This window comes from Hyperolius riggenbachi, chromosome 2 (assembly GCF_040937935.1).
Source record: "Hyperolius riggenbachi isolate aHypRig1 chromosome 2, aHypRig1.pri, whole genome shotgun sequence".
NCBI classification, from domain to species: domain Eukaryota; kingdom Metazoa; phylum Chordata; class Amphibia; order Anura; family Hyperoliidae; genus Hyperolius; species Hyperolius riggenbachi.
Genome location: NC_090647.1, coordinates 359710507 through 359736783, shown reverse-complemented (window position 1 = coordinate 359736783; position 26277 = coordinate 359710507). Strand labels below are relative to the sequence as shown.

Genomic DNA, 26277 nt, shown 5'->3' with positions numbered 1-26277 from the left:
TGATGAGAAACATCCGTTTCTCATTGCACAGCATGGGCCGCATGTTCGGGTCAGCATCCGTCCCGGGTCCGCAGCCGCACTGGGACGGACTGAAAAATAGCGCATGTTGGAAAAAAAGCCGGACCGTCCCGGAGCTGCGTTCCCGGATCGGATCCGGACGGAGCACGAGTGTGAATGGATACATTAACAATGTATCCATTCACCATCCGCTGTGTACGGAGCGTTCCGGGTCTGGGGAAGCCGGACCTGAAACGCTAATGTGAACCGGGCCTAAAAGACTGGCAGCTGTAATTGCAGCAAAAGGTGGTTCTACAAAGTATTGACTCAGGGGGCTGAATAATTACGCACACCCCACTTTGCAGTTATTTATTTGTAAAAAATGTTTAGAATCATGTATCATCTTTGTTCCATATTCTCTCGTGTACACCACTTTGTATTCGTCTTTCATGTGGAATGCCCATAAAGTTGATTCATGTTTGTGGCAGTAATGTGACAAAATGTGGAAAACTTCAAGGGGGCCGAATACTTTTGCAAGCCACTGTATGTATGTATGTATGTACATGTATGTATGTATGTACATGCATGCATCTACATGCATGTACATGCATGCATGTCCAAAGCATATACATACATGCACCTACATGTGTGTGTGTATATATATATATATATATATATATATATATATATATATATATATATATATATATATATACACATTATATATATATATATATAGTGTGTATATATATATATATATATATATATATATATATATATATATATATATATGTCACAGGAGCCCTAGTGGCTGACCGCACTTAGCCTTCTAAACGGTGCCAGCGCACAGATCGTGCGAACTCTGGTCGCAGTCAATGCGCAGGAACCGTTAAGAATCAGCCGCAGACAACTCAGAAGGGAGCCTGTGAGACACGGGTAATTACAACGTCACCTACTGGTTCAGAGTAAACTGCCACCACCGCGGTTACCATGGGACCGTGGAGCCCACTAACTGACTGACTAGTCCTGCGAATAAAACCGTTAAACACACGGTATTCTGTCTAGCCAACAACAAACAAACAGTAGCGTATCTTCAGAGACCCGGGATCAGTTCTGTGTGTGTGCTGATAAGCAGGGTAGCGGACAGTGAATGACTTGGAGAAAGTCGTTTATTCACGCAATATAAATAATTAATATATACAGACAATTATTAAAATCACAATTATTAAGACAGTAATAGCCAGTATAAAAAATAAAAGAAGGGAGAAAAATACTTAGTTCCTGGAAAGATGTCCTTTTTGTGGGAAAACAGAGTTCTGGGTTTCAATTTGAGTTCAGAGTTCAGACCAGGTGGATGCCAGCATATCCTCAAGCTGGCATCTGATGAGTTCAAGATGTTTCAGTGTGGAGGACACTGAGTTTGGGTCCTCTGCCATTCTTATGCCCCTGCTTCAGTAGGAGGGAGTGAGGGCGGGGAGCCATACACCCCCTTAGAAGATGAGATGAGCCCTCCCCTTGTCCTGGGGGCTAGAAATCATATCTACCCATATATGGGCTCTATCTCACAGAACCGTACAGGTCAGGGCAGATTTATTAACATTTTCAGGTCTGTCTCGATTTACCCAGTGCCCTGATACCAGACATGAGGGGTGGGACCCCTGTGGTATCATCAGGGCATTTTCAAACTGCCTAACTGGCAGTCCTTACCTCAGAATGTTCTGAAACTTCCTCAGAACCAGCACCGGGGCTCATGCTACACTTCCCCCACGTTTGGCGAAGCTGCCATCTCAGGAACCCCAGAAATATGACAGATCTGGGAAGTTATGGATTATGCTATGAGACTCAGGTTTATTCAGGATGTGTTCTAGCTGCTAACAGCTGACTTCCCTTTGATCTTTACCAGTGAGCAAGGTGTCAAGACCTCCCGGAGATTTGTAGCCTGCCTGGCTGCACCTAGGCATCCTGATCACCCCTTGGTTAATTAACATCTACATGAGATCAGCTAGGTGTCACCTTATACCTGATGGATGGGCCATCCGCACAGCTTGAAGCCAGGGACTCTCTGGGCCCAGGCTCATTAGCATATCAAAAGAGCCATCCAGCCTTTAGGATAGTGCTCTCTCTGCTAAGAAAAGGACTTCAGCTCCCCCTACACACTCAACCCAGATTGTAGCGATTTGAAGCGCAATCGATGCAGGGAATCGAGTGCGATTGCTTTTTCTTCACGGGCGGTTACAGGACGCGCCTGCAGCCCCGCAACCGTCCGTGACAGCCCTCCCTGGGGAGAAGGCAGATAGACATTTATCAGCAAGATGTGTGTCGTTGCCGCTAACCTGCGAGATCTGATCTAGTTCCCCGTTGCAACGGGATAGCCCGACGGCGTTCTGGTGTCGGCTGCCTGCCTTGTGTTGAATCGTGAAGTCTGTAATGACAGGCTCCAACGTAAGAGCTTGCCATTGGTCCCAGCAGTGCGGTTCAGCCAACTCAGGGGATTATGGTCGGTAATGATCGTGAAGGAGCGGCCGTACAGATACGATTGTAGTTTCTGTAGGGCCCACACGATCGCTAGGCACTCCTTTTCAGTTGTGGAGTAGGCTACCTCTCGGGGCAGGAGCTTCCGGCTCAGGTAGAGGATAGGGTGTTCATCTCCTTTTCCATCCACCTGGCTGAGGACTGCGCCGAGACCGTAGTCAGAGGCATTGGTTTGTACAACAAACCGACGACTGAAGTCTGGGGCTTGAAGCACCGGGGCGCTTGCGAGTGCCTGCTTCAAGGCTTGGAAGGCGTTCTCGCAAGCGGGGGTCCAGCTAACAACCTTGGGGTGTTTCTTGCTAGTGGCATCGGTCAGGGGTTTCGCTAAGGTACTATAGGCTGGAACAAATTTCCTATAGTAGCCGGCGGTCCCCAGGAACGCCTGGACCTGCTTTTTCGTGATAGGCCGAGGCCATGCCAGGATGGCGTCAACCTTTCCCGTGTCAGGTTTCAGGGTGTTACCCCCCACCCGGTGACCTAAGTACTGCACCTCGGTCATACCAATCTGACACTTACTCGGCTTAACTGTCAGATTGGCTGCGGCCAGCCTCTCTAGTACCTGGGACAGGTGTTTGAGGTGTTCCTCCCAGGTGGGGCTGAACACCGCAATGTCATCCAAGTACGCTACAGCGAACCCTTGCAGTCCCCCCAGCAGGTCGTTTACGGCCCGCTGAAACGTGGCAGGAGCGTTCTTCATCCCAAAGGGCATCATCGTGAACTCGAAGAGGCCAAAAGGGGTGATGAAGGCCGACTTCTGCCTCGCGTCAGGTGCAAGTGGTATCTGCCAGTACCCCCGGCTCAGATCCATGATTGATAGGTACCTGGCGGACGCCAGCGTATCCAACAACTCATCGATGCGAGGCATGGGGTAGGCGTCTGTAGTGGTGATGGCGTTCAACTTCCTGTAGTCCACGCAGAACCGAGTTGTCTGGTCCTTCTTGGGGACCAGGACCACAGGGGCTGCCCATGCACTACAGGACTTTTGAACCACCCCTAGCTCCAGCATCTCCCTCACCTCTTTCTGCATGTCCGCTTGCACCTCTGGGGAGACGCGGTAAGCGGATTGCCTGATGGGGGGATGGGTGCCCGTATCTACCCTATGCACTGCCAGACTGGTCCGCCCCGGGGCACAGGAGAAGGTGTGCTGGTACGGACCCAGCACCTCCTGCAACTGCTCTTGCTGGGACGAGGAGAGTTGTGGATTGACGCTTAGGTCGCTGTCCACATCTCGTATGTCAGCCAGCAGGTCTGCCTCTCCTTGCTCTAACCGGCTGCACACTGGCAGCACATACTTGGTCCTGTCATGGTGGGCCTTCAGCATGTTGACATGAAAGCTTTTCTGTTTCCTGCCTCCCATGTTCACCAGGTATGTCAGAGGGTTTAACCGTTGCACTATAGTGTAGGGTCCCTCCCAGGCCGCTTGCAGCTTGTTCTGCCTCACTGGAAGAAGGGCATACACTTTGTCACCTACTTCAAATGACCTCTCTCCAGCAGTGCGGTCATACCAGAGTTTTTGTTTGGCCTGAGCCTGGGCCATGTTTTCCGTTACCATTTCTGTGAGGGACTCCATCTTGTCCCTGAACTTGAGGACATAATCAACTACAGAGACATCTGTGGGGTCCCCCTTGCCCTCCCACGTCTCCCGCATCAATTGTAGGGGTCCTCGGACATTCCTACCATACAGGAGCTCGAACGGGGAGAACCCGGTAGATTCCTGCGGCACCTCCCGGTATGCAAACAACAGATGAGGCAGGTATCGTTCCCAGTCCCCACCTTGCGACTCAACAAACGTGGTCAGCATTTGCTTCAGCGACCCGTTGAACCTTTCACACAGTCCATTGGTCTGCGGGTGGTAGGGACTGGAGACAATGTGCGTCATCTGTATCTTTTTGCACAGGGCCTCCATGAGTCCGGACATAAACTGGGTTCCCTGATCGGAGAGCATCTCCGCAGGGAACCCGACTCGGGAGAAAATGTTAAGTAGCGCGTCGGCTACCTTGTCCGCTCTCAGGGAGGAAAGTGCCATGGCCTCAGGATAGCGGGTGGCGTAATCCACCACCGTCAGGATGTACCTTTTGCCACTGCTGCTGGGAGTGGGCAACGGTCCAATTATGTCGACTGCCACTCTGCGAAAGGGCTCACCTATGATTGGCAGTGGACACAAGGGAGCTTTGCGGGGATTCCCAGCCCTTTTTACCTTTTGGCAAATGGTACATGAGCGGCAGTAATTCGTCACATCTATCCGCATTTGAGGCCAGTAGAAATGTCCCCGGATACGATCAAGGGTCCTGTGGATCCCCAAGTGCCCGGCCAGGGGAATGTCATGTGCGGACTTCAGCACATGCCCCCGGAAGGCACTAGGTACCACAAGCAACTTGGTACCCATCCCCATTTCACCTTCGGTGGGGTGTACAGGCTCACTGTACAACTTCCCACCTTCCCAGTATACCTTGAACGTAGCCTCGTCTGTGAGGGGCTCAGAAGCCTGTTTTCTGAGGGCCTCGAGGTTAGGGTCAGTCTGGAGTGCTTGCACAAATGCAGCACTCTCACTCTCAGCCAGCTGGCCCGTGGCGTATGAGGTTAGTGGCTGAAGGGTACCATCCCTGTGGTCAGAGGAGGGGGAGGAGGTCGGGACCTCCTCTACCTGTTCTGAGCTCAGGGTCTGAGCAGTATGGCTGCGTGTTACCGCTAGCACAGGTATCCCTTCAGAATGGCACATATTGGCATTACCTACATCATTGTCACAAGCATTAATAACAGTAACAGGAACATTTTCATCACAGACAGTTTGTACATCAACCACAGGTACCCGTGAACTGGGCACGTTCAACCCACCTCCCCCCTGTTCTTGCCCCTGGGTGCAAAGTACCTGGGTGTGGGCAGAGAGTCCTTCTCCGTCCTGGCATTCCACAGGGCTTGGTGCAGGTTCATAGTACGACACCAGCGTGCCCAAGTCGGTCCCCAGCAAAACAGGGACCGGCAGTTGGTCCAGGATCCCAACAACCTTCTCGTGGACCCCCACCCCCCAGTCGATGGACACCCGGGCTTGGGGAATGTGAGAAAGAGTGCCCCCCACTCCAGTGAGGGTGAGGTACTGGTCAGGAATGATGGCCTCTGCGGGGACAAGGTGTGCACGCACCAGAGTGACATCTGCTCCGGTGTCACGGAAACCAGTGACAAGCTGGTCATTCACCGTAACCAGCTGGTGATTGCTTGTGATGGGGGAGTTCCCTGCCCCCTTAGCAAACATCAGGTTGGATGCGGCTCCTGGTTGGGGTACACTGGCGGGGGGTGTCTGCCGCGGGCGAGGTGCGGGTGGTCTAGGTGCTGGGGTGGTCTGCCTCCGCTCCGGACAGGTGAACTTCATGTGTCCCGTCTTGTGGCAGTAGTGACAGGTGACCTCTCCAGAGGCTGCAGGCCTGGGTGCAGCAGCTGCGCTGGGTGGCCTCTGTGGCGGACGGCTCACAGGGGCAGGAGGGTCTGCCGAGGTATTGGGCTGACCTCCTCTCCAGCTGGATGGGACAGTTCTGCGGGTATCAGCCACCCGGGTAGTTGCAAAAGTCTCAGCAAGGTCTGCAGCGACAGTGGCTGAAGCCGGCCTGCGTTCTAGCACAAACTGTCGCACATCAGCAGGGCAAATGTTCAGAAATTGTTCCAGGACTATCAAGTCCTCCAGGACATCATAAGACCCTTTGGTGAGGCCTAGTGTCCACTGGCGGAGTGTGGTGAGCAAGCTGCTGGCCACATCTCGGTACGAATCAGAAGGCTTTTTCTGCCAGGCCCTGAACTTTTTCCGATAGGCTTCTGGCGTCAGCTGGTACTTAGTAATGATAGCGTCTTTTATAGCAGCATAATCATTATCCTTCTCCGCAGGCAATTCTGCGAAGGCATCAAGCGCTTTGTAGTGCAGCAAAGGTGTCAGATGTCTGGCCCACTGGTCTTGGGACAGACGATACTGACGGCATGCTTTTTCAAAAGACCGCAAAAACAAGTCAATGTCTGTGTCTTTCTCAATATTAGCAAATTTAAATTTTGCACTTACGGGTGGTGCAGCTCCTTCAGCAGGGAGGCTGGGCGGTGAACTCCGGCTGGCCTGTTGCACTTTTGCCATGTTTAGCTCATGCTGTCGTTGGCGTTCCCGCTCAGCGGCATCCCTCTCCGCGTGGCATTCTGCGGCTGCAGCAGCAGCGGCTTGCCGCTCCCGTTCCTCCCGCATTTGGCGCTCCTCACGCATGTACTGCAGGTACTTGTCCAGGTCAGTGTCCATCAGCTTTTGTAATGCCTGCTGCATTAGCGGATCAGTACAAACGGACAGTCCAGTACTGGCCGGTTCCAAGGCGAGTACTTTCAGAAACTCTGGGATTGGGGTCCACACTGACATTCTCCTGCGTAACTGTTGCAGCAGGGCCCGCAGGATGCTCAACCTCCGTATGCGCAGAATCTTCAGTCTCTGGTTCCCCTTGACTTGGGTCAGATGGGCTGGTATCCACTTCAGCGGACACCCCCGGCTCCCGCAGTTGCTGGGTATCCCATTGAAACAATTCCGTTACCAGGTCCCGTTGTGTCTTGCGGCCGACATCAATGCCTCTCTCTTGGCAAAGATTTTGCAGGTCCGCCAGGCACATTTTCTTGTAGTTCCCGGACATTTCCATGCCAAATAAAATAAAACTTTTGGGGAGGGGTACTGGCTACACAGTCTCTCTGTATATATAAAAAATATATTGCCTTCCAGCTACACCAACGAATTAGTTCGTTTCTCGATAGCGCTAGCGCTATCGTAGATACTTTCAGCACAACACAGGTCCCAACCGCTGCCTAACACTGTCACAGGAGCCCTAGTGGCTGACCGCACTTAGCCTTCTAAACGGTGCCAGCGCACAGATCGTGCGAACTCTGGTCGCAGTCAATGCGCAGGAACCGTTAAGAATTAGCCGCAGACAACTCAGAAGGGAGCCTGTGAGACACGGGTAATTACAACGTCACCTACTGGTTCAGAGTAAACTGCCACCACCGCGGTTACCATGGGACCGTGGAGCCCACTAACTGACTGACTAGTCCTGCGAATAAAACGGTTAAACACACGGTATTCTGTCTAGCCAACAACAAACAAACAGTAGCGTATTTTCAGAGACCCGGGATCAGTTCTGTGTGTGTGCTGATAAGCAGGGTAGCGGACAGTGAATGACTTGGAGAAAGTCGTTTATTCACGCAATATAAATAATTAATATATACAGACAATTATTAAAATCACAATTATTAAGACAGTAATAGCCAGTATAAAAAATAAAAGAAGGGAGAAAAATACTTAGTTCCTGGAAAGATGTCCTTTTTGTGGGAAAACAAAGTTCTGGGTTTCAATTTGAGTTCAGAGTTCAGACCAGGTGGATGCCAGCATATCCTCAAGCTGGCATCTGATGAGTTCAAGATGTTTCAGTGTGGAGGACACTGAGTTTGGGTCCTCTGCCATTCTTATGCCCCTGCTTCAGTAGGAGGGAGTGAGGGCGGGGAGCCATACACCCCCTTAGAAGATGAGATGAGCCCTCCCCTTGTCCTGGGGGCTAGAAATCATATCTACCCATATATGGGCTCTATCTCACAGAACCGTACAGGTCAGGGCAGATTTATTAACATTTTCAGGTCTGTCTCGATTTACCCAGCGCCCTGATACCAGACATGAGGGGTGGGACCCCTGTGGTATCATCAGGGCATTTTCAAACTGCCTAACTGGCAGTCCTTACCTCAGAATGTTCTGAAACTTCCTCAGAACCAGCACCGGGGCTCATGCTACACTTCCCCCACGTTTGGCGAAGCTGCCATCTCAGGAACCCCAGTAATATGACAGATCTGGGAAGTTATGGATTATGCTATGAGACTCAGGTTTATTCAGGATGTGTTCTAGCTGCTAACAGCTGACTTCCCTTTGATCTTTACCAGTGAGCAAGGTGTCAAGACCTCCCGGAGATTTGTAGCCTGCCTGGCTGCACCTAGGCATCCTGATCACCCCTTGGTTAATTAACATCTACATGAGATCAGCTAGGTGTCACCTTATACCTGATGGATGGGCCATCCGCACAGCTTGAAGCCAGGGACTCTCTGGGCCCAGGCTCATTAGCATATCAAAAGAGCCATCCAGCCTTTAGGATGGTGCTCTCTCTGCTAAGAAAAGGACTTCAGCTCCCCCTACACACTCAACCCAGATTGTATCGATTTGATAAAATTGTTTGCAAGGATTCCTTGGGGTTCAAAAGTTATTTGCAGGGTTCCTCCAGGGTAAAAAGATTGAGAAAGGATGGACTTAGGAGTCGGAGCCATTTTGGGTACCTGGAGTCGGAGGTTTCAAAAACTGAGGAGTCGGAGTTGGAGTCGGATGATTTTTGTACCGACTGCACAGCCCTGCTGTCAACTTCCCAAACCTAAAACTCACATAAACCATCATCTTCCTATGTCTAACACTAAACTCCCCCACCTACACTCAACATTAACCTCCCCCCCCACATACACCTAACAGTAACCTGAAGGCGCCCACTGCAGTAAAAAACACTGTGTGGAAAGTAAAGCCCCTATGCTTGGCTATATTATAGCCCTTTGTCGCTAACAGACCACCAATGCCTGGAGCTGAACAGCACTCAGCTACATTATAGAAGGTCTTTTGCCAAAGCACCACTGCTACACCCAAGTCTGAGTTTGGCTATAAAATAGCTAGACTCACTGCCGCTAGCTGCTACACAATAGCCAAACTAGCACCATACCACACAGCATTTTGAGATGAAAAATAGGGACAACCCTAGTCATGCATACTATAAAGATTTCGTAAGAAAAATATGTTGTTTTATAATTCAAACCACACTGATCCTTTCTATCCTGGTTCATTTTCCTTCATATTAACATTTTAAAATTAGTAATATATTAATTTAAAGGATTGGAATGAAGTTTTGAGTCAATCAAAAACATTTTTAATAGAGACATTTATACATTTACATAGAAAGAGGGACAAAGTCCTGAAAGAGGGACTAATGAGGAGGACAGAGGGACAGGGCTCCCAAAGAGGGAATGTCCCTCCAAAAGATGATTGAAAATGTAAAATTCCCACTAAACTATGACAGCAAAGAATGTAACATTTTTGCAATAATGTTCTTATGGGCTTGTAAAAATATGTGCACAGGAAACTAAACTGTAGGATGAGGATGCTGCTGGATGTGACAAACCTCACTTCACAGCAAAATTAGGCCACAAATTTGTGAAAAACTATGCGAATTTGCCATTTTTACAGTAAAAATGCATTTGCCAAATTTTCCCACTTATCCTTACCTTTCATCACCCTGCTTGCAATAAGAAATATCTTTAAATAAACATGAAGGGTGTGGAAAGTGTGAGGGTCCTTTCACACCCACACCATGTCCATTGTGTTCAGTCCCAGCACGGCAGGGCTGTGGAGTCTGTAGAAAACCATCCGACTCCAACTCCCCAGTTTATGAAACCACCGACTCCAGGTACCCAAAATTGCTCCAACTCCCAGTATAATTTTTACCAGGGCTGGGGAGTTGATACAAATATCATCCTCAGTTTATTGAATCCGCCGACTCCAGGTACCCAAAATTACTTAGACTCTACAGCCCTGCAGCACAGTGCAACGATATTCTTGCAATATTTTCACGCCGTGAGTGCGGGGTGTTCTGACGGAGTAACACACAGTATGCTGTGCATTTACCAGGTAACGTGTGTTTACAGTAGCAGTGAAGCATGCGTTTATTGTACTGTATGGTCACGCTGCACCTCTAAAGCACACTTTAACTTGTCGACTTTGTTATGATGCTCTTATCGCATTGCAAAGGGCACAGGGTGAAAGGAACCTAAATGTTTTACCATGACCCTGGAGCTGAATGTGATCTTCCAGACCTAATTAGTGGCCTATAACCTGTTAAAGGCCTCTTTTCCATGGGAGGCTGAATTACACTCAAGTTGATACTAACTTTTATAATAATATTATATAAAAAAATGCAGCTTGAAATTGGGCCAATCAAATTCTGAAGTGGTCCCATTGGCTTGGTTCATTTTCAAGCTGCGTACATTTCCATAAATTAAGCATAAAAATTCCATCAACTTAGAATTATTTGCTTTTCATTGACCAATTCATAGGTTAGTCAGTCAGATTATTATTTGCTTATCATTGGTATTCTCTGCTTGTGTTTGTTATTACCTGTGTGTCACTGAGAGGTACACATTTATTGGACTTTACCTGGTTTTTTTTCTATTTTAAATTCTGCCTTTTCTGACAAATAGCAACTGGGTTCCCATTAGCTGCATCTCTGGCAGCCAACAAGTGAGCAGGAAAGAAGCTAAGGGCCTGGCAGTGTGGATTGGTGAGCAGTGGTGTCACAGAGGTGGCGTTTGGGGTAATGGTGGTGGCTTACAACAAAGGGGTCATGTGCTTACAACAAAGGGGTAATGTAAGTGTTGCGATGGATGGAGGGAGGCTGGGACTCCTGTGGGGAGAAAATATCATAGAAACCTTAAAGAGAATCTGTATTGTTAAAATCGCACAAAAGTAAACATACCAGTGCGTTAGGGGACATCTCCTATTACCCTCTGACACAATTTCGCCGCTCCTCGTCGCATTAAAAGTAGTTAAAAACTGTTTTAAAAAGTTTGTTTATAAACAAACAAAATGGCCACCAAAACAGGAAGTAGGTTGATGTACAGTATGTCCACACATAGAAAATACATCCATACACAAGCAGGCTGTATACAGCCTTCCTTTTGAATCTCAAGAGATCATTTGTGTGTTTCTTTCCCCCTGTTCTCATGCACTGAAGTTTCAGGCTGCTTGTTTATTCCTGCAAACAGCTTTGCCCTTGTCTGTAATTCTTCAGTATGTGAAAGCCCAGCCAGCTCAGAGGACGATTTATCCAGCTTGTAAAAGATAAGAGAGAAGAGAGAAGCTGCTCTAATCCTAAATAACACACAGGCAGTGTGCATAGAGGGGACTGGAAGGGGGAGTTCATAGCAGAACCACAACACTGAAGAACTTGGCAGCCTTCCAGACACAGGCCGACAAGTCTGACAGGGGAAAGATACATTGATTTATTACAGAGACAGTGATAGTATAAAGTGCTGCAGTAAGCAAGAACACATTAGAATAGCTTTTTGAACTTGTAGGATGATAAAAAACTGGATGCAATTTTTGTTACGGAGTCTCTACAAAGAGACTCTGAAGTCTCTTTTTTTTTTTACCTTATTTTGTTAAACAATCCTCTTCAGCATTAATTCCCAAGTGTATCCGCTGCATCCCCGCGGCAGATGAGTGATTTATTAGTGTGAAATAGCCCTGCAAAGCTCCAGGGCTCGCAGGGCTTTACTTCTTTGAAGAGGCAGAGCTTTACGCTGTAGCTCTGCCTCCTACACAGTCAATCTCTGCCGATCGCCGCCTCTCTCCGCCAAGTCTTCTTCTTTTACTGAGAGGGGCAGGGAGGAGGCGGAGATTGATTGCAGAGAAGCAGAGCTACAGCTCAAAGCTCTGCCTCTCCAGGGCAGCATAATCTGTGACCTGGAACTTTGCAGGTCTATTTCTTACTAATAAATCACTGATCTACCGCAGGGATGCGGTGATTCTACTTGGGCATTAATGCTGAAGAGGATTTTATGACAAAATAAGGTAAAAAAGGAGACTTCGAAGTCTCTTTAAGCCAGTGCACTTCCCCTCCTTCACACACCCCCTAACCCCAGCAAGTGTGGCCAGTGATGTACTCCTCCCACAATATAAAAATGCGGCCAATAAAACACCCCTCTTAACACAAGTGGCACCTGAGATCTCCCTGGGTTTCTTATCCCAACTTTGCAGGATAGTGCAGGAAAATATTTACTTGCTCCAGCACTGGGTTGGGTCTGCAGTCACGCTTGCTATGCTGCATATTTGCCTCCGCCTCCCTAAGCTTGGCATGTGACATGCATTAGGAGCCAGGGGCAGGTATGCAGAATAGCATGCACGGCTGCAAGGAAGAGCAGAAGAAAAACAATCCAGTGTTTGAAACAGGTAAACAACGCTTTGCTGTGTTACTTTGCAGAAGAGAAAAATATGCCATGGGGGAAGAGCAGGCAGCCCCTAGCAGTTGTGGGGATCTGGGGGGGTGCTATTGTTATGCAGGAGGTTACACAGATCACACCAACACAAATCACTGAAGAACTGATACAGAAATAAAGAAAAGCACACCTACATAGAGATTTGGGGATAAAAACATTCTTACCATTAGGGATGAGCAGGAAAAATTCATAGGTTAGTCAGTCAGATTCACAGGGAATCAGCTGATTCATGCAAATTCTTTGCAACTCTGATGCCAAAATTTGCCACAAGGAACATTTAGCATTGAAATCTATAGTGCCATATGTCAGGCCCAATGTTGGAAGCATAAAACAAATTTAAAAAGACTTTCGTTTTTGAGAAAACCAATTTTAAAGGACTACTATTGTGAAAAAATTCAACATTTAAAATACGTATCAAAGTATGTTTCTTAGAGTAAAATGCAGTATAAATTACTTTTTTCCTATTTACGCGTCACTAGAGGGAGATGTAATTCGGGGTCCGGCAAGCCAGAGCCCCAAATTATCCTTACGTGCCTTGCGCAGCATTACATTGCTGCTACGGGACATGTAGTTTAGGCGCAGTAGGTTGGTAATGAAAATCTGACAGATCTGTCAGATTTTAGACTAGTCAGTCTCCTCATTGGGGATTCTGAGTTATTTATTTACAAAAAGCACTTACGGAATGGCAGTTGCTCAGTCTAGATACCAAAATAGTGTGCAAATGAGTAGGGAAGTTGGATGGGATCTTTGTATGGATCCTTTACAGAGAGTGCTTTTGTACATGATAAAGGTAATACTGAGAATCTCCAATGAGGAGATGGACTAGTCCATATTCACTAAATATAAGATTTTCTTTAAATTTAACATTTAAGCTATTCAAATTGTCTAATGGTGCCCATACATGGTACAATTTTTTTCATTCAATCTTACCATTTCTATGTAATCTAATGGAACTGCCTAAATTATCCTTTCAGTATATTCACTTAATTTACCCTTATACTACATAGAAATGGTAAGATTGGATGAAAAAAATTTACCATGTATGGGCACTATAATAGTACTTAATGACCTTTACTTCACAAATACATTTTTTGTGGCAGCAAAACAAAACTTGCAGAAGGACTAAAGGGCAACATTTCTCAGTTTAACTAATTGTATCTATTGATGCTTTATAACTTCATGCAGTCGGTAATGTTAATTTATCATTCCACATGAAAAAGATAAGCAAAGGATCTGAGAAATGGCCCTGCAAACAAAAAAATAATCAAATTTTCTCTGTATTTTTTTCTGAACACAAGGTGGCGATATTGGACAATTTACGTGTGCTGCTTGGGCTGAAGTCTAGTTTCCATGATGTAGGTAAGTTTCTGGGTGGCTTTTGCACTTTCCATTGTTATTATTATTGATTTATAAAGTGCCATATTCTGTGGCGCTGGCCAATATTCTGTTGTGTTATTGAATTGTTGTCTAATACAGTCTTTTTTCCTTTTCCTTTAATACACATTTGACCAAGTGGCAAAAGTATAACTCAGTAACTGTGTGTGTATGGGGAGTAGTGCACAAGCTTACTGCACCTCCCTGGCCCCCCGCCATCAGCCTCCATTTTTGCGCAATATGTCCGCAGGAGTATGCGTGCACTCCCTCGGGAAGACGTACCCAGCGCAAGTGCCCTCTGATCCGGACATACTACACTGCGCATGTGCAGTATGTCTGCTTGGGCACCTTGTGACCATGTTCCCCGATGACCTTAAAGATGAACTTCAGCCTAAACAAACATACTGTCATTAAGTTACATTAGCTATGTTAATTAAAATAGATAGGTAATATAATCTCTTACCCACCCTGTTTAAAAAAGAACAGGCAAATGTTTGTGACTTCATGAGGGCAGCCATCTTTTTGGTTGAAAGGAGGTGACAGTGAGCATGAGACACAGTTCCAACTGTCCTGTGTGCTGATCACCCCTCCCAGTTGCTAGGCAACGTGAACAACAACATAGAAAATCCCATCATGCTTTGCACAGCATCAGGAAAAAAAAGCCCGGGCAGTTTTTTTGATGGGTGGAGCTTAGCTAAAAATGCAGCTAAAAATGATGCTTTGGTAAGAAAAACAAAGTTCTGATGCTGTGAAACTGTTAAAGAAACACCAAGCCTTTTCAGTTCTGCTGAGTAGCTTTTTAGTCCGGAGGTTCACTTTAAGTCCAGTGCGCACGTACTCCCGTGGACATACTTCACATGTGCCGACACCGCCGAGCAGGACTTCGGAACGGGGTGCTTTGCAGGGAAATGGAGGCTGACGCCAGGGCAAGTGAAGTGCGGTAAGCCTCTGCACTACACCCCATAGACACACAGGGCGTCATTTTTGCCATATTTTTAGGACTAAGATATCCTTTAATGACAGCGCATGGAAAATGTTATCGTGCAAATGAATTTAGGGGGATGAGCAAAGAGCATGCTGAATGTGGAGCTGTTCTAACATTATACGGTAGATACCTGCTGGGTAGGGAAATGGTAACAGAGATACTCCATTATAATTGCATATACACTGTACATATGGTTTAGAATGTGTATTTGCTATATACTGTACATGCTATTAATCCATCCCACAATTAATTTAATCACATTATTTTACCATTCCTGATAGTAAAACCAGGTATACTACTATATAATATGCCATAGCAAGGTTTAGAGGATTATTTACCTAAGTTGGAGAATCTCAACAGCTGTTTTGTTATTATACTGAAATATACACGGATGTCCTCTACTTTTTGTAGCCCTCCTAGTAGCACACATGCGTGCAGCTAGCGTGGCCTTATCCTGTAAGCAGGTTTCATTCTTACCCCTCCTAATGTGAGGTGGGAGTGGCCATGTTGGGGAGCAAGGGCGGCACCACTTTGACATCTCTATCTTGACATTTTGAGCGATCAAGAGGTGCAGTGATACATGTTCTTCAATTAACAATATAAAAATAGAAAGCAATAATCTTGAATATTTATGCAGACAATATGTAACAAAGATATATGTTTACACATCAAGTATACATAAATAGAAAAACTTTGCCAGTTAAAAACTATTTCCTACCCATAAGAGCCTTTTCAAACTAGAGGGCTTTTTCGGCGTTTTAAAGCCACGGCCATAGTTGGCGTTTTCCAAGGTAAAATGAAAGTCCATGGACTTTCATTTTACCTTTCACACTTAATGCTGCGTTTTGGAGCGTTGCGTTTTGAGGCTCCCAGGAGCTTTTGTAGGGCTGACCGCGGCGTTTCTCATTACAATACAATACAATAACATTTCTATAGCGCTTTTCTCCCATAGGACTCAAAGCGCTTAATTATTTATTACAATTGATAGTAATGTGTTGGCGTTAAAATGCCTTCAAAACACGCAGCGTTTTAGCCTTTTACCGCTGCCTGTAGTGTGAAAAGGCCCTAAGAGATGAGTCTGCGTGACCATGGCTACCACACAGCCACGTTACGAGTTTCAACCCCCACAGCTACCTCCCATTGCATATTACGTGCAACCAGGAAAAGTCTACGTATTGCTTATTTTAGTTGCTTCGTAACCAAATATATCTTATTGGTGAAACAACACAGATGTATCTAATAGCATATAAAAAGACTGCACGGCTCCCCACTTTACAATAACGATGTGCAGGGATACTGGATGGTAGCCTAACCTGCAAACATAGAAAACATATAAAGAGCAGATAACAGAACATACATACATAATTTTCCATGAATGGGTTGAGATCATAATTTTGATTTAGGACTGGGATGTGGAAAAGCTGAGGAAATCCACCTGCTGGCTAAGCAGCAGAAACTAATAGATCTCTATCCAGAGGAGTCCAGTGTCTCTATTCCTGACTCTTCCCAATGAGAAAGGCCCCGGGGAATCAGCACATAAATGTCTGTGAGGTAGAAACAGCTCAAAAACAGGTAAAAGCAGATTTAATCAAAAAAGGTCAGAGATGGCTCTTGTTTCCTTTCTGTTACTACCTATAGCACTCTGATACTACAGGGAAGTGGTAAAGTTGGCCAATCAAAATTGGATGTGTGTACGCACTGTTAGCCACACACTACTTTCATGTAGTACGAGGGCCGACAGATTTTGAATACTATGAACAGTTTGTGTGGGTAAGCTCTCATACGATATGGAAGTGGTCAAATTGACCTAAAATTAGATGTATGTACTGGATTAACAAAACCAGTGCTATGCATATGTGCAAATTAGAGGTGCAAGGCAGCTCTCCTAAAAAACAAATAGACTTGTGTCAGGCTTAAAGGATACCCGAGCTGAAGTGTTGTTAAAATGGTGGCTACTGTGATGCGTGGGCATGCGTACTGATGCTTACCGCTCTTCCTGATCACCCCGTGCCCCTCCGTTTTGCTGTATAAGGTCCTCTTAGTGGCTCCAACTTGACCGAGACACTGAACTTTAACCAGGAGGTACTCCACTGCGCACGCACAGAATGTCCGACCCACCCCCCTTGTACTGCGGTCTGGATGGGGGCACCTGCACTTCGAGAAGGCAGAGCTTGTGGAGTGCATTCACAAAGAGGTGGATGGAACATACTCTGTATATGCAGCCAAGTATCTCCAGTTTAAAATTGGTGACTCGGCCAAGTCGCAGCCGCCAACAGGGCCTTTTGCAGTGGAATGGAGGGGCACGGGAGCAATCGGGTGGAGCGGTATGCATCACAATCACCACCATTCTAACAAAGCACTTTGGCTTGGGTATTCTGTAACAAACAGTGCTAATCAGTGGTTTTGGCCCCGGTACAAGTTTTAAATTGTCCCCCAAGCACTCTATACATAACAATTGATACGCCGCACCAAAACCTGCCAAGGGCAACCACACTATCAGATGTTCAAGAAGGGGATGAGGAACAGGTTGTTAATGATTACTACTATTTAATGCATTTATAGAAGTAATTATTACCAGCATAGGACCAATAAAGAGCTAATAGTGCAGTTGAGGGAGGGCTCCTCTGGCCTAAGGGCCCCAGTGTGGTCGCAACCTCTACACCCCCTATTGCTACGCCACTGCTGCTAATAACAGGATAGTGCTAAAAAGTTCAAAAGATAATTAATTTTCTTTTGTTAAAGCTGAATGACTTAGATTATAGGTCACACTATCATGGCTGCTGTGTACACAGACTTTAAATTATCATCTTACATTGAGAGTAACAACAGCCTCTGCATTCAGAACAGCTGATGAAAGTACCTTCACTGCAGCATAGTACCCGGCTATTCATCAATTGTTCTGAATGCAGAGGCTGTCCTCTGCTGTGCCTGTCTGAAACTGGAGGGGTTCCTTTATCTGCTACGATATCTTTCCTCGTGGAAGCATCTGACAGTTTCACTACAGTGCTCGTGGGAGCTGAATATGTTGTTGGGATTGTCCAAGCATGTATCAGCTCAAGAGTGGGGAATCTCTTCTTGCATTAAAGGAATGATTGCCATATTTTTCAGACCATAAGACACATTTTTTCTCTCCCAAAAGTGTGGAGGAAAAGTCAGTGCTTCTTATGGTCTGAATGTGTCCCTGGATGCTTCTGTCCCCCATTACTCTTCCGTCGCCCTGCATGTCTCCACTGTTCTCCTGCGTGTCTCCAGTCCACTGTCCCCCTGCGCCGCCATAGACTTACATGACTTCCGGTTTGCTGCACCTCACTGCGCATGCTGGTCACTAGCACGCTGTTTCTTCTGCGTCGTCGTCACCTGAAATTGGAGACTTCCATCACACCACGCAGGTATGAAATGCCCTGTAGACTTTCTATGGTGTAGCGTTACCCTGCAGCAAAACAGGGTAACGCAGTGCGCCAGTGTGAAAGGGGCCTGAAGCTGTGAGGTTACAGGACTTGCTGGGACATCTAGCTGTTCTACCTAGTTATCAATGGAGTCAGCACTGCAAGTTTCAGACAAACACACTCGTCCCAACTCATTTCTAAGCCATATATCCATCACAGCTTCACATGACAATAAAAGAATCACCATCATGACTGCAGAGCTATTTCAGTTTACATAACATAGGTTTATAAGGTGTCGCCTGGAGATCAATCAATTAAAAAAACAGGACAAAACATATTTTGAAATACTTTATTTTTTACCAGTATAGAATAGAACGTATACAGGTCCTAATAAAGCATTGCATAACTATCTAGAAAAGTTATTAATAAAAGCATGTATCCATTGTACATTATCTTACATATACGCTCAATGTGAGCTAAATGTGAGAGCAACTGACTTCAGTGACCTGTTTTCTGCTAACATACATACCTACAAGTGGGTGAAAGAGAGGAGGAGATCGCTGTGAGCCATGGAGCAGCCTGGCATGCATCACATGTCTATCAGTCTGCTTTATAAGGTGAAGCATGCAAGGGAAGATCCATATAAATGTAGGTACTGTAAGCACACAGCTGCTCTGGCTTCATCTTTTGTATTGGAATTCCAAATAGCTCAAATTACAGTTTAATCAGCAGCACCTTAAACTGCACAAAATATATCTACATTTACAGGAATCTTGTAGGAGAGGAATATGGAGGCCACTACCTTTGTTCCCTTAAAACACTCTACATGCCTGCCCAGTTGTTCTAAGCCTCAGCCGCCAATACTTTCAGTCCCCAAGCCAGAACAAGTTTGGCCTTGCCAAGATCAATCCTCAGCACTCTATAATTCACAACCACAGCAAAATGCAATGCAGTGCATAATAAAAATCACGAATGTTGCTGAAACTGAGGATATTAGTTTTCCCAAAGAAAAATGCCAGTAGATGGTTTAGCGCCAGTTCACGCCAACAAGATTTCATCAAAAGTGAGGACTTGTCCTTATACTACCCAGTGCTTCAGGAAAGGAAGCAGACATTTAATGCAGGAAAACCTTAACTGGATGCACACTGGAGTTCTGGTAAAGCAAACCCATGCATCAAAATAATGTTTACAGGGAGCAACCCCTTCAGCACTTGTACCTTTGTCCAGTGTTCTCCCCATGCTCTTTTAGCCAGGTGCTCCACCCAGCTAATTTTGGTGAGCACCCGGCTGTCTACGGCTCGCCTCCTCCTCCTACGCTGTAAGCAGAATTGCACCAGCCTTGCATTTCCACCCTGCACCCCACCCGGCTAGTTTTTCATGCCACCCAGCTGGTAAACAATTTTTGGGGAGAACACTGTTGTCTATTTATGGTTCCTGCAATATGAGCACAGATCCATTTCTGACTCAAGTCTGTCTTCACTGACTGCATGTTTTTCAGGTATCTGATTTAGATGTACTGGAGGTCAGAAGATTAGCTTGGCAAGCAGCCAGTTAGTTGGGAGTGTTAAAAAGGAAATAAATATGGCAGCCTTCATATCACTTTCACTTCAGGTTTCCTTTAACTTCTTTAACAAAATGTTGTAAATTATGCTGCATATCTTTTCACATTACTAATCTTTGTCTATAGCATACATGTCAAACTCCGGCCCGTGGGCGGAATCTGGCCCTTGGAGCCATCAGATTTGGCCCCCAGGTGGTTTTCCCATTTTGCATTATGTTTGGCACACTCTAGACAACCAGAGAAGCTATATTAGAGGTAAGCCCTAGATCATCAGGGAAGCCATATGGGGAGGGGGACAGCACTAGATACCAGGGAACTGTATAGGAGAAGGAAGGGAGCCACTAGACACCAGGGAACTGTATAGATGAAGGAGGGGCCCACTAAACACCAGGAAACTGTATAGGGGAGGGAGGCACACTAAACATCTGGGAATTGTATATGGGATGGAGGGGAGCTATAAGACACCAGGGAACTTTATAAGGGAGAGAGGTGGCCACTACACACTGAGGTTGGCCCGCGACTTAGTCCCAGAGTTAAATTTTGGCCCATTTGATTTTGACACCCCTGGTCTACAGTAAAATTTACTTCAAACTGAACTTCTTTCTGGGCAGTAGTCAGAATGCTAGCATAGAAAACAGGTTTCTTCTTATAAGTCAGTTGCATTTTATTAGGATGCTTACTGATATTACTGGGGAAAATATATATGTAAACATTTTATAATTAAACAGTTGTAAATCTATACAATTTTACAAATGAACACTTACCGATATAAAAACCCATTCACATTATGTACAAATGCACATCCATCCACAGTAGACAGTTTGAGGACAGTACTTCATTAAACATTCAGGCAGATCCTAGTCAGTGTATTAGGTACAGTCTGGTATAGAGGCTGGTCCTCCAGATAGACCACTCTAATAGCTTTAGATGTAAAATGGCCATATGCTGAATAAACTACCGTCAGGAAAGGCCATTTCTATGAAGGTAGGTCTGTTGTATCCAAACACACTGCTCAGCCTACTTGTAAACGGAGATAGTCAATCATATGCTAATAATTCTAATGCAGATTGTGTGCAGCTTGGAACTTGGCCAATCAAATACTGTACATTTGTGCTGATTTGGATTGGCCCAGTTTCAAGCTGAATACAATCTGAATGCAATGTCGAATTACTAGAATCTCAATGACCACCACCTTGCTTTGTGAGTAGAGCTGAGCTGGATTTCCACACAAACTTTTGCAGCAACACTGCTATTTCAGTCAAAAAAAAAACCCACCCAAAAGAAATTTAGCCAATTTATTTTTTATTTCCATTAAGGTAACGTTCAAAGTCAGAAGCCTGACTGTGGGATCCTAGTAAGGAGGAGCTTTGTGGAATACTACAGCCTTTTCCCCGCTTTTGTGCTGTGTGCAATGCAGGATGCTATTGCAACGCTTAACACTTGCATTTCTATGCAATTCTCAGCAATGTGATTGTGCTGCACTTCATTTAATGTAATCACACTGGGTTGCAATTCTGCGCTAAATCGCAAGGCATGGGTGGAAACATCAGACAGTGCAGTTTATACACTTTCGATGTCCTTGTAGATCGCATACTCTGTGCAGCCGATCAGGAACTCACAAATGGGGATGAGGCTGTAAGGGGATTCAAAATGTCTGCTCAAAAATCATATAGGAAAATATTACCCATTTTGGTGAAAAAAATAAGCAAAATAAAATACCTTCATTTTGCTCATCTCAAAATTGCTAGCATGACTTGCTAGTATGACTGGAATAAACTCTTACTGGCCAGTGTGTGCAGATGCCTGCAGGTGTGTCAGAGATCAGGAGTATGTCTGTTCAAGTTCTAGAGACAAACACTCCACCCCAGAAGCCAGATTAAGGTGCTCTGCACATCACTGATTTTTAGCTTTTAGGGGCTTTCTCCTTTTCCTATAAAGAGTCAGAGTTGCAGTAACACATCTCATGTACTGTGCTTAGCCATCCTGGTGATTCTGAGGTAGGATACCCATTAGCAAGTAAAGTAAATGATTGTCAAGCTAAGGTGCTTCAAATGTAGTCTCCTGCAGCAGAACATGCGAAAAGCCAATGGAACGGGCCAGATATTTATAATGATTGGAATACTTATGTGTCTTGTAGGGAGTGAGAAGGCCTCAAATTTGAGGAGTGTACTCTCTCACAAAAAATCTATATAGTAAAATGTCCCAATATGTTGTACAGTATCTCTAATGGAGAAAGCCTTTGGTATATCCCTACAGTCTTGCATGCAATTTCTTTATTACAGTACAATTCAGACTTTTTAATAAGTTTTCAAAGTTACTCATGTTCTTCTATAATGGCTTCAGCCCTGTGTACGTTAGTAAATTAAGCCCCATGATTAAGATAAGTCACTTAAGTTACATAAAAAAAATAAAAATCTTGTAAAACTATTGCTATGCCACGCGCCCTATAGTGAGCACACCATAAGCAGATATGACTGAAATTGTGACTGTTTTGTAGGTACTGCGACAGGTGATGTCTTAGTTGCTGAAAGTAAGTGCTAAATAAGAGGTTCTGATTACTATCAGTTATCAGAAACACTGTACCCTCAGCATACCTATTTGTGTATTACCTGAAAAAAAATACATTTTAATAATAAGCCCAGTTGCTTCTGTGGCAACTCTATACCATGCTCTGCCCAAACTACAGTAACTTACCTAAATAAATAAATGCAGGGCAAAACAGGTGCTCCACAAGGAGCGCGTCTTCCCACTCTAACAATACTAAATAAAGTGCATCTCTAAAATGCCAGTATTTTACAGTAATTTCTGAAGACAGCCTCTATGTACTGAACAGTAGGGCGCCCCCATGCATGACTTCACACACATTACTTTGTACAGAACTGTGTGGGTTATCATACAATTCACAGTTAATGTAACAGATGTAAATATGTAAATGCGAAGGTGGTTTTGTAGAAATCCACTACATACAATATATACAAACAAGGAGGCTGAACTCTACAATGTACAATTTTTTTTCTTCTCCGATAGTTAAATCGAGTTAACTCTATTATTTACACGTAAATTCATGATGCTGATGATAATGATACGCTTTCCAGATGCCCTCCTTTTATATCTGTTCTGAAATCATTCTGAATGTCCATATGCAGAGCTGAAGCAATTCTGAACCAAAGGCAGCTAATTGAGCATTCTTCTTCAGTAACGGTGCCTGTTTGCTGCAGAAGTAACACTGGTGGATGCTGGAAGTACGTTGCGTGCAGCTGGATCAGAACTACAAATAGCTTCTATGATGGCTATACCATCAGGCCAAGAAACAGCAGCATATTTGTGATGTGGGAGAAAAGTTCCCAAGCCTTCACAGTTTTGGCATGAGAGAGAAGTTAAGTATTCCACATCAAGCAGTTTTTCAGAATCACTATTTAGAATGTCTCTTTTTAAAATTGCCACAAGGGACAATTTAATGCTGTCCATAGTGATATACTGAATAAGGCACTTGGATTGCAGGATATGCATCTTCAGGCTCCTCACATTCTTTCCCAACAGTTACTCCGGTGAAGGCCTAGGAGCAGATAAAGGCAAGGCTTCCTTTCAGCCCTTGTGCTTCATCCAGGCGTGAAGGTTTAACCTCAGTGAGATGATTAAGTAGCCACAGCTTTCCAGTAAATCCATATCAAATATGTTATTTCTTTTGAAGAAACTTCATTTTATTACCTGAAATTAAAGACAGAGAGGTTGCTATCAACAACATGTAAAACATCTGAAAATACTCAATGTGTACGTTGTATTTTTCACATGGTTTCTTTCAGCCACCGTTAACCAATAAATCACTGCTGATGTGGGACCAGTAATGCCAAAATACATTACAGTGTCTCTTACCGCTCTTTAAAAAAACAGTTTCTAGTTTAAACTATCAATTACTGTATTGCATTCCAGTAGCAATTTGTGGTAAATGGAAGTAAATTTGCTCTCAATACCTGCCAAAGATTTAGAACGGTCTGTAAAAGTATTACTAAAATACCCATGTCTGCTAACTACTATGTACATTCCTTATTCTGACTTCTAGATTTCTCAATGATAAAGGATACATGAGACAAGAAAATATAGAAAAGTTTTACTCACCTGGGGCTTCTACAAACCCCTAGAAGTCTATCGGTGCCCATGCAACAGTTCTGCTGTTCTCTAGGCCGGCTGCTACGCCCTCTGTAAGATAGCAATCCATGGCTGGGTCAGGATCTTCTCCCGACCCAAATGCTAGTCACAGTCTTATAGACAGTGTAGCTGTTGGCCTTGAGAAGAACATAACTGCGGCGTGGGCACTGATAAACTTCTAGGGGCTGGAAGAAGCCCCAGGTGAGTAAAACTTTTCTTTATATTCTCGCCTCATGTATCCTTTAAAGCTACTTGTAAGGGAAGAGTAGTATGGAGAATACTGGTAATACCAATGTACCACTTCAGCGGAGAACTAGTATAATGAACAGTTATGTTTGCCCAAACCATAAAGACCTGTGAGACAAAGAATAATTTGCTGTGTTTGATCTGACTTACTTAAGCCTTTCAGAAATTTGTTGACTCCACTGGGTTCTGCCTCAGGAAGCGTTTTCAGATATTCACAAGCTCGTACCTCAAAAAGTCCTGAATAAGAAAGAAAATAAGTTTAGCATGTAGCCAAATCATGACAAATCAGAATGTTTTCAAAATACACATATTCATGTACTACAGTTCTGTACCACAAGCAGGAATGAAGTACAAACATTTACTGTATTAATATTGTTAAAGAGTATTTAATGAGAACCTGAGGTGGTGTATCTCTCTCTCTCTCTCTCTCTCTCTCTCTCTCTATATATATATATATATATATACACTCTATATGTGTACTGATGCAGCTCGTCTTCTGGATCCAGACGTGCCACTTCATGGCGCCCTCCATTGCTCTATTAGTCCTTGAGTTAAAAAGGAAAAAAAACATTTTCCGTATTTCTGGGGTCATGGCACATCCCCAAGAACAGTGCACGAGAGGGCCTGAACTCTGGGCATGCTCAGTAGCTCCTCTCATGCATATTTTTTTTTTTTTACTGTGCACGCAAGAAAGGTGTGGGACAGGCATGAAGGGGCATTTCTAACACCTGAGAGGGTGTTCTACAGGAGTCCTTCTCAGGAAATAGAAGCGCCTTTTGGTATCAAAATGCCAACAATCTCCTTGTCGGCAATTTCTGGGGGGATACAGTGGCCAGGGGGGACCAACAAAAGTAAGGAAAGGACACAGAGGCATGCAATGATATTAATATGCCTCTGTGTCAAAATCATGGCGCATATTCCACCCTGGGTAAACTTTAAGGTCAAAATGACAGGCTCTGTCTTAATGAGGGCAGAGGGTGGGCGTTGCAGGGTTAAATACTTACCTGTCCCAACATCTTTTGAGTCATGGGTGATGCTCCGCCCTCCTCCTCGGCAGTGCAGTGGTAATCATGTTTTTAAAGACTGCTGAATCTCTACAGAAACCTCCACCTGCATTGCCAAGGCCCGTCCCCAGCTCGGCAGCCACTAATTGGGCAGTATCTGGAGAGCTGGGGATGGACCAAGGCAAAGCAGGGGGACGAGGCCAGAGCCTCGGTGGGCGGTAAGAACACAAATTTGCCTGGGCCTAAATCTAAGTGCAGGCGGAGTGATCACCTGAATGGAGTGATAACACCAGGACAGGGTGACCCCCCCCCCCCCCCCAAATCTTCCATCGTTTTGACAGAGCCTTTCCTGACAGACTGTCAGTTAAGCGAAACATTTTACCAGCTTTGATCGTAATATTGAAAAGATCTACAGAAAAAAAAAAACTAACAAAGAAGTGTGAGCTTTACAATCACTAATAAAGTTATACAGAGAAATTGGTTTGAGAGCTCACTAAGGAACACAAATTTCAAGTGATTATTGAGCTGAACTAGCACCATATATAAATACTCAGAAGCAAAAAGATACATTGAAACCACACAGTTCTATTTAAATACAGTTAAAATGACCTAGAGGAGGTCTGCAACACACCATAAAAATACATGTACAAGTTTCCACAACATGATGCAAGCTATAAAATACATCTGGTAACAAACATATCCTGGAAAAAAACCCTTTTGTTTACCTTTAACCCCGCTTTTCCGTAGCTCACGGTCCTGTGTGAACCCTGCAAACATCTGAGTCTCCATGAAGAGATCGAGGAACTGCCGCACACTCCTGGAAGTGTGTGACTTGCGGAATGGCTCTCTCTGGAAAACGCGCTCACCCTTCTCATTCACATACATGTGTAGGGAATAATGGCCAACAATCTCCACAAAGAACCACACAAAGGCCTCCGATACCAAAGAGCTCAGAGTGACTTCTTCTGG

At 45.0% G+C, this 26277-nt stretch overlaps 1 protein-coding gene and 1 long non-coding RNA gene across 5 annotated transcripts in view; one reads left to right on the top strand and one right to left on the bottom strand.

Annotated features, from left to right (window-relative positions):
• Positions 1–26277, top strand: part of LOC137546815 (uncharacterized) — a 56249-nt gene that overhangs the window by 3367 nt on the left and 26605 nt on the right. For 2 of the 3 annotated variants that reach the window (XR_011026380.1, XR_011026378.1), the window contains exon 2: positions 13905–13965. This is a non-coding gene — a long non-coding RNA (uncharacterized lncRNA). Of the gene's footprint in view, positions 1–10815; positions 10890–13904; positions 13966–26277 lie in introns of those variants that run through there. The other variant, XR_011026379.1, reaches the window with a different exon arrangement.
• Positions 18687–26277, bottom strand: part of DENND2C (DENN domain containing 2C) — a 60096-nt gene continuing 52505 nt past the window's right edge. The window contains exons 17-19 of one of the 2 annotated variants that reach the window (XM_068269694.1): positions 26034–26270; positions 24455–24541; positions 18687–23620 (exon numbers count right to left, since the gene is read on the bottom strand). In XM_068269694.1, the coding sequence (XP_068125795.1) occupies positions 23589–23620; positions 24455–24541; positions 26034–26270 (356 nt within the window). In that variant the 3' untranslated portion in view covers positions 18687–23588. Of the gene's footprint in view, positions 23621–24454; positions 24542–26033; positions 26274–26277 lie in introns of both variants that reach the window. The other variant, XM_068269693.1, reaches the window with a different exon arrangement.